Genomic DNA, 16,858 nt, shown 5'->3' on the forward strand with positions numbered 1-16,858 from the left:
CTGCGTCTGCAACCTACAGTACAGCTCAGGGCAACACCAGATCCTTAACCTACTGAGCAAGGCCAGGGATCGAAGCCGCAACCTCATGGTTCCTAGTCGGATTCGTTAACCACTGAGCCATGACAGGAACTCCAGGAACACTTCTCACTACAATTTACAATGAGTGAAATTTGGATCAGGACAAGGAAAACTGAGAGAAGTAGAAAATATTCAATGTGAAAATTGTTTCCCTGTTTCTAAAGCCAATAACACATCACAAGACTGCTTCAGCACCTGACTACTCTCCTGTCCAATGCAGGTGTGATAACAGTCTGAGACTCTTAGTACCCACAGTTTCTGGGCTTTTCTCCTCTTCTTTCTCTTGTTCTTTGTGCTCTTCTGTCTGGGTCTCAGTCTCAGAACGATCCTTGGCTTTCTTTTCAAAATCTAAAATTCTGAAAAATTATAGAATATAGAAAAGTTACTCTCTCTTTGGCGTCCAGAAGATTAACAACTGTGGAAGCACTAAAAAGGACATTGTTCAATATCTGGATAAAGGATCAACGTTTTCAAAAGCTCTTCGCAGTTACTGTATTAGTTCTGGTTTCACTTTCAACCTGAAACTGGCTAGAACTGACTTAAGGTATGACTGCACGCAGAGGTAGAAGATAGGTATAATTTTATCTTGAACACCAAAAAACACTGCCTCTTTTCATGTCACTATAATGCAGAGAAATATTGTTTAAATTGGTGTTTTATGTGTGTACACATGTGCATGCGTGTGTGCTACATGAGAGCGGGTGTCCCTTTTTAAGGATTCAACAGACAGATGGGTCTAAAAACCAAGTCTTTTCCTAATTTTATGAGTTTGTGAAAACAAACAAAGATAGCAGCATTCTTACAATGAATCATAATCATATGAAAGCCATCCCAATACAAATTAAATAAAAAGAAGCCTGGTTTAAAGATGGTAGATCAGGAGATCCCTATGGCCTAGTGGTTAAGGATCCAGCATTGTTATTGCTGTAGTACAAGTTCGACCCTGGCCCAGGGACTTCCACATGCCACAGGCAGAGCCAAAAAAAAAAAAAAAAAAAAGAGAGAGAGAGAGAGAGAAATATGGTAGATTAATTATATGCATATAATTTTTCTCTCACCCCAAATGCCACTAAAATGACTTTAAAAAGCCATATACCTGCAAGAACAAAGAGAACAGGGGAGGAAATAATAGGAAGAACATTTGGGAAGTATAGGTGTAAGTAGGAACTGACTTGGCAGCCCAAGAAGCCTAGATCAGACCCAACATCAGGGAGAGCCAAGTTCAAACCCAGTTCACAGTGTGGGACCTCAAAGGCTCAGGAATAAATGACAAGAGGTACCTTTGGGGATAGAGTTGGGACCTATTTAGGAAGGCCTACAAGATCATAAAATAAAGGGTGTCTGGACAGAGACATTAATCAGAGTTCAGGGGTTAGGTTTCCTACTAAAAAGAAGGGAACTTACAGAATACTGAGACCCTCCTATTCGTCTCAAGAATGCTGGCAACTAGAAAAGCATCCTTCAGACAGGAGACTGAAAGAGTATCCTCTGGAGAATTTGATCAGGATAATGAAAGATTTAAAGTTTCTGGAATAGGGCTTTCCCAAGGAATCCTTCTGGCCAGATCGCCTACACATGCACATGGCACTTCTATCAGGCTCTAACCCTCAACTGTTGCTTTTGTTTTTGTTTTTGTTTTTTGGCTGCTCCCTTGGCCTATGGAAGTTCCCAGGACAGGGATAGAATCTGAGCCACAGCTGCAACGATGCCAGATCCTTAACCCACTGAGCTGGACCAGGGATCAAACCTGTGCTTCAGCAGTGATCTAAGCCACTGCAGAGACAACACCAGATCTATAATCCACTGCACCACAGCGAGAACTCCTAACCCCTCACTTTTAAATATGATCAAATAGACAAGATTACCAGACATTTCAGGAAAACCCTAAAATGAAACAGATAAAAGTAAATCAGAAAAAAAAAAAAAAACTTACTGAAATTAGAATATGCCAAGGAAAAAAAATTTCAAAAAAACTATCATTAGGAGTTCCCGTCCTGGCTCAGTGGTTAACGAATCTGACTAGGAACCACGAGGTTGCGGGTTCCATCCCTGGCCTTGCTCAGTGGGTTAAGGATCTGGCATTGCCGCGAGCTGCGGTGTAGGTTGCAGACACGGCTCAGATGCCAAATTGCTGTGGCTCTGGCGTAGGCTTGGCAGCTACAGCTCCAATTAGACCCCTAGCCTGGGAACCTCCATGTGCCACGGGTGTGGCCCTAGAAAAGGCAAAAAGACAAACAAACAAACAAACAAAAAACTATCATTAATATGCTTAGAGAAGGAAGGAAACATTTTACCACCATAATAAAATGGAATCAAACTTTTTTTCTCTCTTTTGTCTTTTTGGATCCTTAACCCTCTAAACGAGGCCAGGGATCAAACCCGCAACCTCTTGGTTCCTAGTCGGATTCATTTCCGCTGTGCCACGACAGGAACTCTGAATCAAACATTTTTGAATGGCACCTCCCCACCCCCCAAAAAAAGACGATGAAAGTTGATTAAATGTGTCAGGAAGCAGAAGAGTGCAAGAGTGAAAGCGGGGAGGGGGAGAGAAAAAGAGGGAAGTAAGAGAGAGAAGAATAGAAAACGAGTTAAGATAATTAGAGGACTGGTCCAGGAGGTCCAATTCAAAATAACAGTAGTGCTAGAATGAGAGCATAGAAAACTGAGGGTAAGAGTTATCTTTAAATTAATTCAAGATCATTTTCAAGAACTGAAGAACATGAGTTTTCAGAATAAAAGAGGCCAAGAGTGTCCTAAACAAACGTGATGAAAACAAGCTAATACCAAAGCACATGTGAAATTTAAGAAATCTTGGGACAGGAGTTCACATTGTGGCTCAGCAGTAACAAACCCAACCAGTATCCATGAGGATGTGGGTCCAATCCCTGGCCTCGCTCAGTGGGTTAAAGGATCTGGCGCTGCCGTGAGCTGTGGTGTAGGTCCCAGACTCGGCTCAGATCCCATATTGCTGTGACTGTGGTAGGCTGGCAGCTGAAGCTCCAATTTGACCCCAAGCCTGGAACCTCTATATGCTATGGATGCAACCCTATTAAAAAACAGAAAAAGAAAAAGAAATCTCGGGACAAGACAAACTGTGGGGGAGAGGAAAAACAAAAAGAAGTTTTATTCCAAAGATTAAGAATGCTTTCAAGATCTGGAGGGAAAATTATATCCAATAGAGAATCTTATAGCTAGCAAACTGTACATTAAGTATTAAGGCAGCAAGAGAGATTTTCAGATATACACATCCCAGAAAATATTCCCCCCATATATTCTTTCTTAGAAGGTTAGTGGAGACATTTAAAGATATTTAGAAAGTAAGAAAGGCAGTGGATCCAGGAAACAGGTGATCCAGCAGAGAAGAGCTGAAGGAATTCCACAGGATGATGCTAAGGGGAGATCCCAAGATGACAGTAATACAGGAGGACCTAGACAGCAACCAGGCTGACTCCAGGAGAAAAGTCTTCAAACTACTAGACTACTACTATGTTTGGATGTAACTGAGAAACGTCTTCACTGGGAAGGAGGGTGGGGAAACTAAGCCAATTTCTAAAAGGTAATCATGCATAGAAGTAAGAAAAAAAAAAAAGCTGTATAAAGAAGGAAAGGTGGGGAGATCCTGCCATGGCTCAGCGGTAAGGAACCCAACTAGTATCCATGAGGATTCGGGTTTGATCCCTGGCCTCACTCAGTGGGTTAAGGATCTGGTGTTGCCAAGAGCTGTGGTATAGATAGCAGATGCGACTTGGATCTGGTGTTGCTGTGGCTGGTGTGTAGGCCTCCAGCTGCAGCTCCGATTCGACCCCTAGCCTGGGAACTTCCATGTGCCACAGGTTCGGACTTAAAAAGAAAAAAACAGCAATAATAAATAAAAATAAATAAAATAAAAAAGAACTTAGTGATAATAAAAAAAAAATAAAACAGCATCTGTACCTGTTGCAAATTGCCTAACCTATTTGGTACACAGGCATAGTTTCTAGCTAAGCAAATAAATGGGTTAAGAGCTAACTGGTGCAGGGTTGAGGATAAGCCCTATTGCACCACTCGCATGTGACACAAGCTTCTGACATACATTTGAACTGCAACTTAGTTTCTTAGGGCAAATTTCCATGGTGGGCTAACTTTCCTCTCAGTCATCCTGGGTCACACTCCCTACACAATTTCCCTCTCCCTCCTGGCTATCAGTTTAAGTTTGTTCAGAAGACGCAAATTAAATATGAATCCTGACAAACGGTGAAAAGACAAGTCTACTGTTCCCTCTCCCCACAAATGACCTAAAGGTTTTAAGAGTAAATTTCAGACTATTACCCCTATTTCTCATGACTAATGAAAACAGCTGAAGATGAACACTTATGTATTTCAGAAAGACACGCTAGATCTTGGGAGTGTGTTTTCCTCGTAGCCTACATAGGCAGTCAAGCCAGGCTGTTCAGGTGAATTTATTTCTTGGTTTCAGTCTACCTTAGCCAGGAGGTTGTCCTGATATCCACAGAGAGCAAATTAGTCTTTCCACTGGCTCACTGACTTGCCAGGTGTTAAATATTTTGGGAGGCTGGCTCACAAGGTAGAAATTTCATGCTAAGAAAGGGACCCTCCATAGGGCCCTCAAGGTGAGAGAGGGAAACACCCATCTCAAAGGCAGGCATGACTTCCCAGCTGCAATCTGAAAAGCTACCTCCAGACAGAGAGCTATCATTATTTTGAAAGCAGGAATAATATACTAGATCTATGAAAGATCAGGATGTATATAATGAGCAAATTCCTAAGTTTACACTTTTATTATTAAAGCTACTCATGTTGTCTAAGGAAGGATGACTTACTGGCTAAGCTCGACTTCTTAGAATGGTGTACAGAACTCAGGAGGGTAAATGTGTCAATGGAACAGAAACATGCTCATTACTCATGACTATAAAAGGTCTTTTTCAAAACATAACATTTTCTCCTTAAAAATTGGCTGTAATAATTAAGGTGTAAAAATAATGCTTTTATTTATTTTTCTGTGCATTATTACTGTGTTTTTGGGCAGGACAAAGACCTTACTCCATTAGAATACATGGTACTAGGAGTTCCCTTCATGACTCAGTGGTAACAAACCCAACTAGTATCTATGAGGATGTGGGTTCAATCCCTGGCCTCACTCAGTGGGTTAAAGGATCCGGCATTGGCGTGAGCTGTGGTGTAGGTCGCAGATGCGGCTCGGATCTGGCATTGCTGTGGCTCTGGCATAGGCCAGCAGCAACAACTCGAATAAGACCTCTAGCCTGGGAACCTCCATATGCCATGGGTGCGGCCCTAAAAAGACAAAAAAGAAAAAGGAAAAAAAAAAGAAAATCCTAAGGAAGCCACTAAAAAAGATTATTGGCAGTAATACAGCAAGGCTGCAGGCTGTAAGATCAATATACAAAATCAGCTGTACTTCTCTGCACTAGCAAAGAATAATGCAGAAATGAAATAAAGGAGTTCCTGCTGTGGGACAGCAGGTTAAGGATCTGGTGTCATCTCTGTGGCAGCATGGGTTCAATCCCCAGCCCAGCACAGTGGGTTAAGGATCCAGCATTGCTGCAGTTGTGGCTTAAGTTGCAGCTGCGGCTCAGGTTTGATCCCTGGCCCAGGAACTTCTGTAAGCCGTGGATGCAACCAAAAGGGGAAAAAAGAGACAGAGAGAGAAAAAAAATGAAATTAAGAAAACAAGTTCATGTATAATAGCGCCAAAAAGACCAGAATACAGAGGAATGACTTTGGGGGGAAAAAAGTGCAAGACTTGTATGCTGAAAATTTCAGCACATCATTGAAAGAAATGAAAGATGACTTAAGTAAATGGAAAGACACCCATGTTCATGGATCAGAAGACTTAATATTGTAAAGATGGAAATGCTCCCCAAATCGATCCCCCATAAAAATATCCCATCTGGCTTCTCCAAAATTAACAACCTTATCCTGAGAATTATATAGACAAACAAGGGACCCAGAACAGCCCAAACAATTTTTAAAGAACAACAACATTGGAGGACTCAGGTTCCCCAATTTCTAAATTTACTATAAAACTAAAGTAATTTAAGACAGGGTAGTATTGGCATATGGACAAACCTAAGATCAACTGAATAAAACTGAGCATTTAGGAATTAATCATTACATTTATGATCAACTGATTTACACCAAGGGTCTCAAGACAGTTCAGTAAGGAATCAACTTCAACAGATGATCCCTGGCCCAGGCACTTCCATATGCCGTGGGTACCGCCAAAAGCACAACTAGGTATTGACATGCAGAAGAGTGAAGCTGACCCTTACCTAACGCTCTGCTTGAAAGTGAACTCAAACTGGATCACAGACTAAATGTAAGAGCTAAAACTATAAAACTCTTAGGCACAAACACAGGGGTGAATCTATGTGACCTTGGGTTAGGCAACGGTTTCTTAGATACAACACCAAAAGCACAAGTGACAAACAAAACAAAACAAAAAAAAATAAAGATAAATTGTACTAGATTAAAATTTAAAAAAAAATATGCTACAAATGAAACCATCAAAGAACTGAAAAGAAAATCCACAGGATGGGAGAAAATATTTGCAAATCATATACCTCATAAAGGACTGGTATCCAGAATACTAATGAATTTTTATCATTGGATAATTAAAAGACAATCCAATAACCTGAAAAGGAATGGATATATGCATATGTATAAATGATTTACTTTGCTGCATGCCTGAAATTAACACAACTTTGTTAAGTCAACTATATTCCAATAAAATTTTTATTTATTTTCTTTTTCTTCTTTTTTTGTTTTTTGTCTTTTTAGGGCCACCCCCACAGCATATGGAAGTTCTCAGGCTAGGGGTTGAATCAGAGCTACAGCTGCCAGCCTACACCACAGCCACAGCAAATCGGGATCCAAGCCATGTCTGTGACGTACACCACAGCTCATGGAAATGCTTGGCCAGGGATCAAACACACATCCTTTTGGATACTAGTTGTGTTCATTACTGCTGAGCTATGATGGGAATTCCTCCAATAAAAATTTTAAAAGCCACTATAAAAAAATCAAATGAAATAAAAGAGTACTGATTCTTAAAAAAAAAAAAAGGACAATCCAGAGTTCCCATTGTGGATCATGGGGTTAAGAACCCAACATAGTGTTCATGAGAATGCGGGTTTGATCCCTGGCCTTGCTCGCTAGGTTAAGGATCCAGCATTGCTGCAGGCCGCGGCATAGGTCAAAAATGGGGCTTGGATCCGGCATTGCTGTGGCTGTGGCACAGGCCTCAGCTGCAGCTCCAATTCAACCCCTAGTCTGGTAACTTCCATATGCCACAGATGTGGCCCTAAAAAGAAAAAATAAATAAAAATTAAAAAGACAATCCAATTTTTTAAATGGGCAAAGAAGACATACAAATGGCCAACATGAAAAGATGCTCAACATTTTTAGTCATTGGGGAAATGAAATCAAAATCACAATGAGATACCACCTTACAGCCAAGAAGATGGCCCATAATCAAAAAGACTGACAATAACAAGTATTGGTGGAGTTCCCATCGTTGTGCAGCAGAAACAAATCCAACCAGGAACCATGAGGATGCAGGTTCGATCCCTGGCCTCGCTCATCGGATCAAGTATCCAGCATTGCCGTAATCTGTGGTGTAGGTTGCATACCTGGCTTGGATCTGGCACTGCTGTGGCTGTGGCATAGGCCGGCAGCTGTAGCTCCAATTGGACCCCTAGCCTGAGAACCTCCATATGCCTTGGGTGCGGCCCTAAAAAGAACAACAACAACAAAAAAAGTGTTGGTAAGGATGTGGAGAAAGTGGAAGCCTTACACATTTTTGGTGAGAATGTAAAATGGTGCACCACTGTGGAAAACAGCGTGCTAGTTCCTCAAAATATTAAACAGAGAGTTACCATGTAACCTAGCTGTTCAACTCCTAGGTATATACCCAGAGAATTAAAAAATACGTCCACACGGAAAAACGTGCATGAATATCCAGAGCAAACACTATTCATAACAGGCAAAAAGTGGGAATAACCCAAAAGTTCATCAAGTGACAGACAGATACACAAAATATTGTCTATTCACATCATAGAATATTATTTGGCAACAAAAAGGAAGAACTGACACAAGCCATATCATGGATGAACTGTAAAAACATTATGCTAGATAAAATAAGCCAATCACAAAAGACCACATGTTGCATGATTCCGTTTATATAAACTCTCCAGAAATGATAAGTCTATGTAGAAGAAAGCAGGTTACTAGGAGGAATGGGGAATGAGTGCTAATGGGTATTGGGTTTCTTATTTGGGGGGAAAATACTCTAAATTATAATATGGTGAAGACTATAGTTTGTGAATATTCTTTAAAAATTAGAATGTATAGGGGAGTTCCCATCATGGCTCAGCGGTTAACAAACCTGACTGGCATCCATAAGGGCGCAGGTTCAATCCCTGGCCTTGCTCAGTGGGTTAAGGATCTGGCGTCGCCAAGAGCTGTGGTGTAGGTCGCAGATGCGGCTCAGATCCTGAGTTGCCGTGGCCCTGGCATAGGCTGTCGGCTACAGCTCTGAGTGGACCCCTAGCTTGGGAACCTCCATATGCCGAGGGTGTGGCCCTAAAAAAAAGAGAAAGACAAAAAAAAATTAGAGTATATACTTAAAATAGATAAATTGCATGGTATCTTAATTATATCTCAGTAAAGCTGTTAAAAAAGCAGTGTATGCATATTTCAGGTTGCCTCTTTCATACCTTTCTTTGGCTTCCTTGAGGGCGATTTCAAGTCTCTCCACCTTCTGGTTTCCTTCCCTTAGACACAGCAGGAGCTGGCTCACAGTTAATTCCTCAAATTCCAAATAATTCCTGGTACCTTCTGCAGATTTGCTCCTAGAGCAAAACAGCATAAAGGTTAAGATGCTGTTTCAGGAATTCCCATTGTGGCTCAGTGATAACTAACCCGACTAGTATTCACGAGGATTCAGATTTGATCCCTGGCCTTGCTCAGTGGGTTAAGTATCTGGCGTTGCCATGAGCTGTGGTGTAGGTTGCAGACAGGCTTGAATCCTGTGTTGCTGTGGCTATGGCTGGCAGCTGCAGCTCCTATTTGACCCCTAGCCTGGGAACCTCCATATGCTCCATGTGCAGCCCTGAAAAACGCAAAGAAAAAAAAATGCTTTTTCATAAGAAAACAAAAATCCCAGAGTCTAAGAATATAACTGGAACTGATTTCCAAGGAACTGATTTCCAAGCCTTCCTGCTATGGCACAGAGGGTTATAAATCTGATATTGTCTCTGCAGTGGCTCAGATCACTCCCTGGCCTGGTGCAGTGGGTTAAGGATTTGGCATTGCCGCAGCTGTGGCAAAGGTCAAAACTCTGGCTCAGATTCAATCCCTGGCCCAGGATTTCCTTATGCCTGGAAAATATGGGTGGCCAACAAAGAAGATAATAATAACAATAAGTATCTCATTCTATTCACTGTTCCACCCCCTACCGCAATACATTAAAAAATAAAAATAAAAAAGATCTGGAGTTCCCGTCGTGGCACAGTGGTTAACGAATCCGACTAAGAACCATGAGGTTGCGGGTTTGGTCCCTGCCCTTGCTCAGTGGGTTAAAGGATCTGGTGTTGCCGTGAGCTGTGGTGTAGGTTGCAGACGCGACTCGGATCCCACGTTGCTGTGGCTCTGGCGTAGGCTGGTGGCTACAGCTCTGATTGAACCCCTAGCCTGGGAACCTCCATATGCCACAGGAACAGCCCAAGAAATGGCAAAAAGACAAAAAAAAAAAAAAAAAAAAAAAAAGAATGACTGAATGTAAAAATAAAATACATGCATTTAAAAAAAAAAAAAAAAAAGATCTGCTTTCCAGAACATTCTCCAGTTAATTCTCATTTACAGACCAAGCTCAGCTGGCCTAATGACCACCAGGGCCTCCCTCCTCTGTGCTTTCCAGGAAAGGAGTGGGGACTGATGGGTAGGTTCACCTTATGCTGCACGTGTTCACTTTCTCCAAATAATCACCGTGTTCACAGCCCCAGACCAGAGGACCCAGGGAAACAGCTGTGCAGAGGTAGCCCTTGGTTTTGGTGACTGGTTTTCTTAGAGGACTAATCTCCAGGGACCAGAGTCACACAAAGAGCACAAGCATGGGCGCTCCTGTGGTGACGTGCAGGCCACCAGCCTTTCTCCAGCTTGACAGAAGTCATGACATTCTCAAGTCAGGAGAAGAAAATCATTTTTGTTTTGGTTTTAAACAATAGAGCAGCAAAATATCTTCACTGTTGGTATGTCAAATATTTTTCTCATTTTCAAAATTGGACTAAATCGAGAAACAGTTCAGTGACAAACGAAGAGAACCGTGACCACCACTGCACTAAGGAAACATTCTGGACAATTTCACTGATGCTAATGGCAGCTATGCCCTCTGTAATCCACTCAAATCCACATGTCTAAGAGCCAGGATTCAATCCCAGTTTCCAATTCCAAGGCTGAAACTCCAAACCTAGAAATTGCAGCTGTAGCTCTGATTCAACCCCTAGCCTGGGAACTTCCATATGCCTCAGATGCGGCCCTGAAAAGCAAAAAATAAAAAATTAATTAAAAAAAATAGCTGGGTGGGAGTTCCCACTGTGGCACAGTGGGCTAAAAATCCAGTGCAGGAGTTCCCGTCATGGTGCAGTGGTTAATGAATCTGACTAGGAACCATGAGGTTGCAGGTTCGATCCCTGGCCTTGCGCAGTGGGTTAACAATCTGGCATTGCCGTGAGTGAGCTGTGGTGTAGGTCGCAGATGCGGCTTGGATACCGCATTGCTGTGGCTCTGGCGTAGGCTGGTGGCTACAGCTCCGATTAGACCCCTAGCCTGGGAACCTTCATGTGCCGAGGGAGCAGGCCCAAGAAATGACAAAAGGAAAAAAAAAATTCCAATGCAGCAGCTTGAGTTGCTGCAGAGGTACAGTTTGATTCCTTGGGCTTTCCTGGGGTGGTGCAGTGGGTTAAAGGATCCAGCGTTGCTGCAGCTGCAGCAGAGGTCGAAGCTGTGGCTCAGATTTAATCCCTGGTCAAATGCCACAGGTGGGGACATTAAAAAAAAAAAAAAAGCTGTGTGGCTTAAAAGAGGAAGTGGTCTTTCTAGAGCTATAAATTAAAAGGAAGTGGCTTGGACATTTCAAACAGGGCTTTCTTCCTTCCCACCACTTCCAAGAAAGTCTTCTGATATTAAAAAAGCAATATAGGAGTTCCCTTCGTGGCGCAGTGGTTAATGAATCCGACTAGGAACCATGAGGTTGCGGGTTTGATCCCTGGCCTTGCTCAGTAGGTTAAGGATCCGGCGTTGCTGTGAGCTGTGGTGTAGGTTGCAGACACAGCTCAGATCCCGCATTGCTGTGGCTCTGGCGTAGGCCAGTGGCTACAGCTCTGATTAGACCCCTAGCCTGGGAACCTCCATATTCTGTGGGAGTGGCCCTAGAAAAGGCAAAAGCTAAAAAAAAAAAAGCAATACAGGAAGAGGAGGGGATGCTGAGGAATTTCTAACTAAAAAAGGAAGTAACTTTCATTCCTGCTAACTGCGCTGTTTGATGAAAGAATATTATCTAGTCCTTATTTCCTTCCTTATACAAGGGCTTATGAGCATAACTGAAAAAAATAATGCATTTTTGTTTTATGAGTATATTTATCAAGTTACAGAAGAAAGGATATTAAAAACCTCTAAGGGGAGTTCCTGTTGTAGCGCACTGGAAACCAATATGACTAGTATCCATAAGGATGAGGGTTCGATTCCTGGCCTCACTCAGTGGGTTAAGTATCCAGCATTGCTGTGAGCTGTGGTGTAGGTCACAGATGTGGCTGGATCCCAAGTTGTTGTGGCCGTGGCTATGGCTGTGGCCAGAGCTGTAGCCCTGATTGGACTCCTAGCCTGGGAATGTCCATATGCCACAATTGTGGCCCTAAAAAGCAAAAAAAAAAAAAAAAAAAATTCTCTGAGAGAAGAGATCCTTAGGGAAATTTTCAGATAGATATCTCTTGTACATAGATTCATACTCATAATCTGCTTACAGAAGATAAGCTACAGCCCATTATGGGTCAGAGCTACCTTCAAGAGTCTCAGGTGCTCAGTTACCCCTGTCATTTCTTCCTCGAGGTCCCCTGACCATTTAGGATGTCTGCTTCCTAATATCTACTCAGCACAAGTCTATCTGAGATTCCCCAGGTAAGATATCTGGGCACTTTCAAAAAACAGCCACCATCACTCAGAGTAACACTTGTCACTGTTGTGGAAGATCATCCAGCATTAGTCACCTTGGCTTGTACTTGGGAATGAGCAGGAAAGAGAAAATGGAAACATTCCTCTTATCAGCTGGGCAGCTTGGTCTGGGTCAGACAGCAATGGTAAACAAATTAGGAAATATGGGTTTTTTAATAGAGAACAAGTTTGTTTTCACTTCCCATCGGATGGAGATGAGACACCCCTAAATAGAGTGGTGAGGGCTTAGTAAGCCTACAAAGCCACCGAACATTGTTTTTATTCTCTGCCAGTTTTGGCTGCAATGTTAAATAGCATTCAAATCAAACGTTCTTAATTTTTTAAATTTACTTTTTAGGTGGCACATGCGGAAGTTCCCAGCCAGGGATCAAACCCATGCCACAGCAATGACAATGCCAGATCTTTAACCCACTGAGCCTCCAGGGAACTCTCAAACTTGACCTTCTTGAAAGGTCCTGATATAAATTAGTAAGCGGCCTTTTAAGCCCACCATGTTTGACCTCCCAGTGGCGAGCTGAAAGTGACAAGAGTACCCAGCGGGTCTGCCTGACAGCCCTAGTCTGTCTTTACATACGTGTCAATGGAATCAGTTCTTATGGGCCCAGGACTTGTCTTGATTTCCTTCATTGCTGCATCTGCTTCTCCCTCCTGAGAAAGTAGAAATGAAAGAAATATAACGTAGTACATCTGCAAGACAAATTCTTTACCAAAAGAGAAAAAGACAAAAGATCAAGAATTTGGATGACATACAACCCCAGGAACCTATCAAACACTGCAATGTGAGATGTTTTAAATTTGGTCACTGAAATGGAGTGGAAATTTACCCTCCCCTCAGCCTGCAAGCTCTGTCAGGATTATAAATATCCAGGCGAAGACAAGGTCAGGCTCCTCTCATTCAGCATACTCAACCTGACCCCACACACAGAAAAGCTTATCTCCTTCTCTCTCTCCTTGGCAGCTCCCTTCCTCCCCGAGTTAAGGTCATATAGACCTAGTGACAATTCCCTGTATCTTTCCCATAGAGTCTTTTAAAATGCAAAATGTGGAGTTCCCATTGTGACTCAGCAGTAACCAACCCAACTAGTATCCATGAGCATTCAGGTTCCATCCCTGGCCTCACTCAGTGGGTTAAGGATCTGGCGTTGCCATGAGCTGCAGTGTAGGTCAGTGACACAGCTTGGATCTGGCACTGCTATGACTGTGGTGTAGGCCGGCAGCTCCGATTGGAGCCCTAGCCTGGCAACTTCCATATGCTGTGGGTATGGCCCTAAAAAGCAAAAGATTAAATAAATAAATAGATATATAAATAAAAAAATAAATAAAATGTAAAATGCTAGAACTTGCTGAAGAAATGTTGAAAAAAAAAAAAGGCTGTTTTCTATGGTCAAGGCTCATAAAGCACAAGGCTGGCTACTATGAGAAATTCATATGCATCTTGGGCCACTTAAGGAACAGGAAGACTAAGACCACTTAAATGATTTGAAAGACACTTCAATTCCAAGGAGCTAGCAGAAAGATCTTCCCCAAAGACACAAAGATGGTTCTAGACAGTTTTGTGTGTGCACACTGTTCTTAAATCTTGGGCAGTGTTTTCCTGTTCACAGAAGTAAGGCAAGAAAAACATGTTTAGGAGTTCCCGTTGTGGCTCAGTGCTTAATGAATCTGACTAGCATCCACGAGGACGCAGGTTCCATCCCCGGCCTTGCTCAGTGGGTTAAGGATCTGGTGTTACCATGAGCTATGGTATAGGTCATAGACACAGCTCGGATCCTGCATTGCTGTGGCTGTTGTATAGTCCAGCAGCTACAGCTCTGATTCGACCCCTAACCTGGGAACCTCCATATGCTGTGGGTGCAGCCCTAAAAAGCAAAAAAAGAAAAAAGAAAAAAAAAAAAGAAAGAAAGAAAGAAGGAAAAACATGTTTACACTGAAATAACCATCACTCATCATTGTGGGAGAATATTAAGTTAACCATGAAGAAAGAAACCTCATTTGGAAACTTCTGATATGTCCTTGGGCTTCCTGAATTTTATCAGTTATCTGCAGAAGGTCAAACAAAGCTCTTTGATCAATATTGTGTTTTCATCATCTTTGGTCATTTGCAGAAAAAGTACTCTCACACAGAGTACTTTCTGGTTAGTATTTCACTTCTCTTGATTTCAGCCACTGTTAATCTAAAATTTATGAGGGGCATGGGTGGAGGGCTATTAAGAGCCATTTTCCAACTCTATTCTTCTTTAGTGCAACAAAGGAATGAGGAAGTAAAGGCAAACGCTAATATTTCAGACGCATTCAGTAGTTAGGCTTTTTGAAAGATGCTCCTCACCCCACCCCGGTGTTTAAAGGAAATGGTACTATTTGTAGCAGTTGTCCAGGTGAGGTTTTGTAACTTGCCTAAAACAAAACCAAACCCAGTGCACTTACAGCCATCCTGATTTCAACAAAGGAGTCTTCAGAGGGGCCACCTGAGTTCAGCTTGAGCTGCAATTCAGACACGATGCCCAGCAGATCCGCCTTTTCAGCTTGAAGGCGTGCCACCTGGGTCTTCAGCTGTTCTACTTCCTGTTCTGCTTCCGCCTTGGGGACCCTGGGGTCCCCAGTGAGGTCCTGGAAAGGATGAGGAGCAATAACAGAAAATTAAAATAGTCTCATGACAAGAAAGGCTTCCTTAGCATGCTGAAATAACCTGATAGCATGAAAACAACCAGCCAGACTCCGGCAATGGTAGACTTGTACATCGTGCCCTCTTATCCTCCCTGCAAATGCATATCTAGCCGCACCCTGCCCATATTTTTCATGTCTACTTAGAAGCCAAAGCACCGAGGGCATGATGGTATAGTAATGGCAAAACATAATGAAAGGTCCAGAATTCTCCCAGGTATGTCGTCTGGTTACTACAATACTCTATGCTGGTGTTTTGTTTTTGTTTGGGGATTTTTTTTTTTTTTTGGCCATATCTGCAGCATATTATATTGGTGTTTTAAGGTGCTAAAAATAAGTCTAGTGAGCAATAAGAAAACTGAAAATTCAGAGGCTGGCACCAAGTGTGGAAAAATTAAATTTTCGCCAATATTAACATCAATAAGAAACATTAATATTTCCCGAATGTTGAGTACATGTTGTGTTCATCCTGTTGCAGTTACTACATATGACATAGTCATAAGAGAAAGAGGCTGTTAACGTGCAGTGTTTGTACTTGGGAGAAGGGAGCACAGATTCTCGTCCACACTGTGCTAATCACTGCATATGTCACCTTGAGCACAGTTACTTGATGCCTTCGCTTCAGTTTTTTTGGGTCAGAAAGAAAGACATGGTACCACATGGTCTCTGTGGTCTGTTCCAGCTGTGACCTTCTCAGCCTCTCTGATATTTTCCATCATTGCTCTTATGCAAATGGTGCCACCAGAAATATACACACTTGAGATTATTAGAAGATTGTAACGCATTAGAAAATACACATATGCGTGCATGCACACAAAACTCTCTGTGACAGATTTCCTAAGGAATGATAAACAGGCCCAAAAGCTTATAGTATAACCAAAAAATTATCAGAAAGGCATGTGCACAGACCATAAGCAGCTAATCCATGAAGTTCTGAAAAGAGAGGGCTCTGAATTTCTTCGTGGCTCAACAGAAATGAATCTGACTAGTATCCATGAGGATGCAGGTTCAATCCTTGCCCTCAGTGGGTTAAGGATCCAGCGCTGCCATGAGCTGTGGTGAAGGTCACAGATGAGGCTCAGATCCAGAGTTGCCGTGGCTGTGGAGTAGACCAGAGGCTACAGCTCCAATTCTGCCCCTAGCCTGGGAACCTCCATATGCTGCAAGTGAGGCCCTAAAAAGCAGAAAGGAAGGAAGGAAGGAAGGAAGGAAGGAAGGAAGGAAGGAAGAAAGAAAGAAAGAAAGAAAGAAAGAAAGAAAGAAAGAAAGAAAGAAAGAAAGAAAGAAAGGAAGGAAGGAAGGAAGGAAGGAAGGAAGGAAGGAAGAAAGAAAGAAAGAAAGAAAGAAAGAAAGAAAGAAAGAAAGGAAGGAAGGAAGGAAGGAAGGAAGGAAGGGAAAGAGAAAGGAAGGAAGGAAGAGAAAGAAAGAAAGAGAAAGAAAGAAAGAAAGAAAGAAAGAAAGAAAGAAAGAAAGAAAGAAAGAAAGAAAGAAAAGGGAAAAGAAGGGAAGGGAAGGAAAGAAAAGGAAAGGAAAAAAGAAAAGAGAGGGCTAGGTGATAACTTGCAGCATGGAAGTGCCCCTTGCACCGGTGGAATCATTCTCCATTTTCATCTGGACCATTCCCTAGCTAGGAAACTCCCACAGATTTTAGAAAAAAACAAAACAAAACAAAACAAAAAAACCCGCTGTGAAATAGAAGACTTAGGTCTGCAAGGAAAGGTTCAAAGCCTATGCAGTCTTTCTTGATAATGACTCAGACCAGAGGTCCCATCGTGGCTCAACAGAAACAAATCTGACTAGTATCCATGAGAATACAGGTTCAAGCCCTGGACTCGCTCCATGGGTTAAAGATCCAGCGTTGCCATGAGCTATG

General features: G+C 42.3%; 1 protein-coding gene and 1 long non-coding RNA gene across 7 annotated transcripts in view; one reads left to right on the plus strand and one right to left on the minus strand.

Moving 5' to 3' along the window:
• The window catches only part of OPTN (optineurin), a 51,615-nt gene that overhangs the window by 20,829 nt on the left and 13,928 nt on the right, over positions 1-16,858 (minus strand). For all 6 annotated transcript variants that reach the window (XM_005656828.4, XM_005656827.4, XM_084978902.1 and 3 more), the window contains 4 exon segments: positions 14,749-14,931; positions 12,899-12,972; positions 8,814-8,948; positions 332-434 (listed from right to left, as the gene is read on the minus strand). In XM_005656828.4, the coding sequence (XP_005656885.1) occupies positions 332-434; positions 8,814-8,948; positions 12,899-12,972; positions 14,749-14,931 (495 nt within the window).
• LOC146399525 (uncharacterized) overlaps positions 1-16,858 on the plus strand; it is a 36,678-nt gene that overhangs the window by 11,912 nt on the left and 7,908 nt on the right. The gene's annotated exons all lie outside the window — the stretch shown is intronic.

Source organism: Sus scrofa, chromosome 10 (assembly GCF_054392235.1).
Source record: "Sus scrofa isolate SSC_HxYL_T2T_F1_AM1 chromosome 10, Sscrofa_HxYL_maternal_Yorkshire_Landrace_v2.0, whole genome shotgun sequence".
Lineage (NCBI taxonomy): Eukaryota > Metazoa > Chordata > Mammalia > Artiodactyla > Suidae > Sus > Sus scrofa.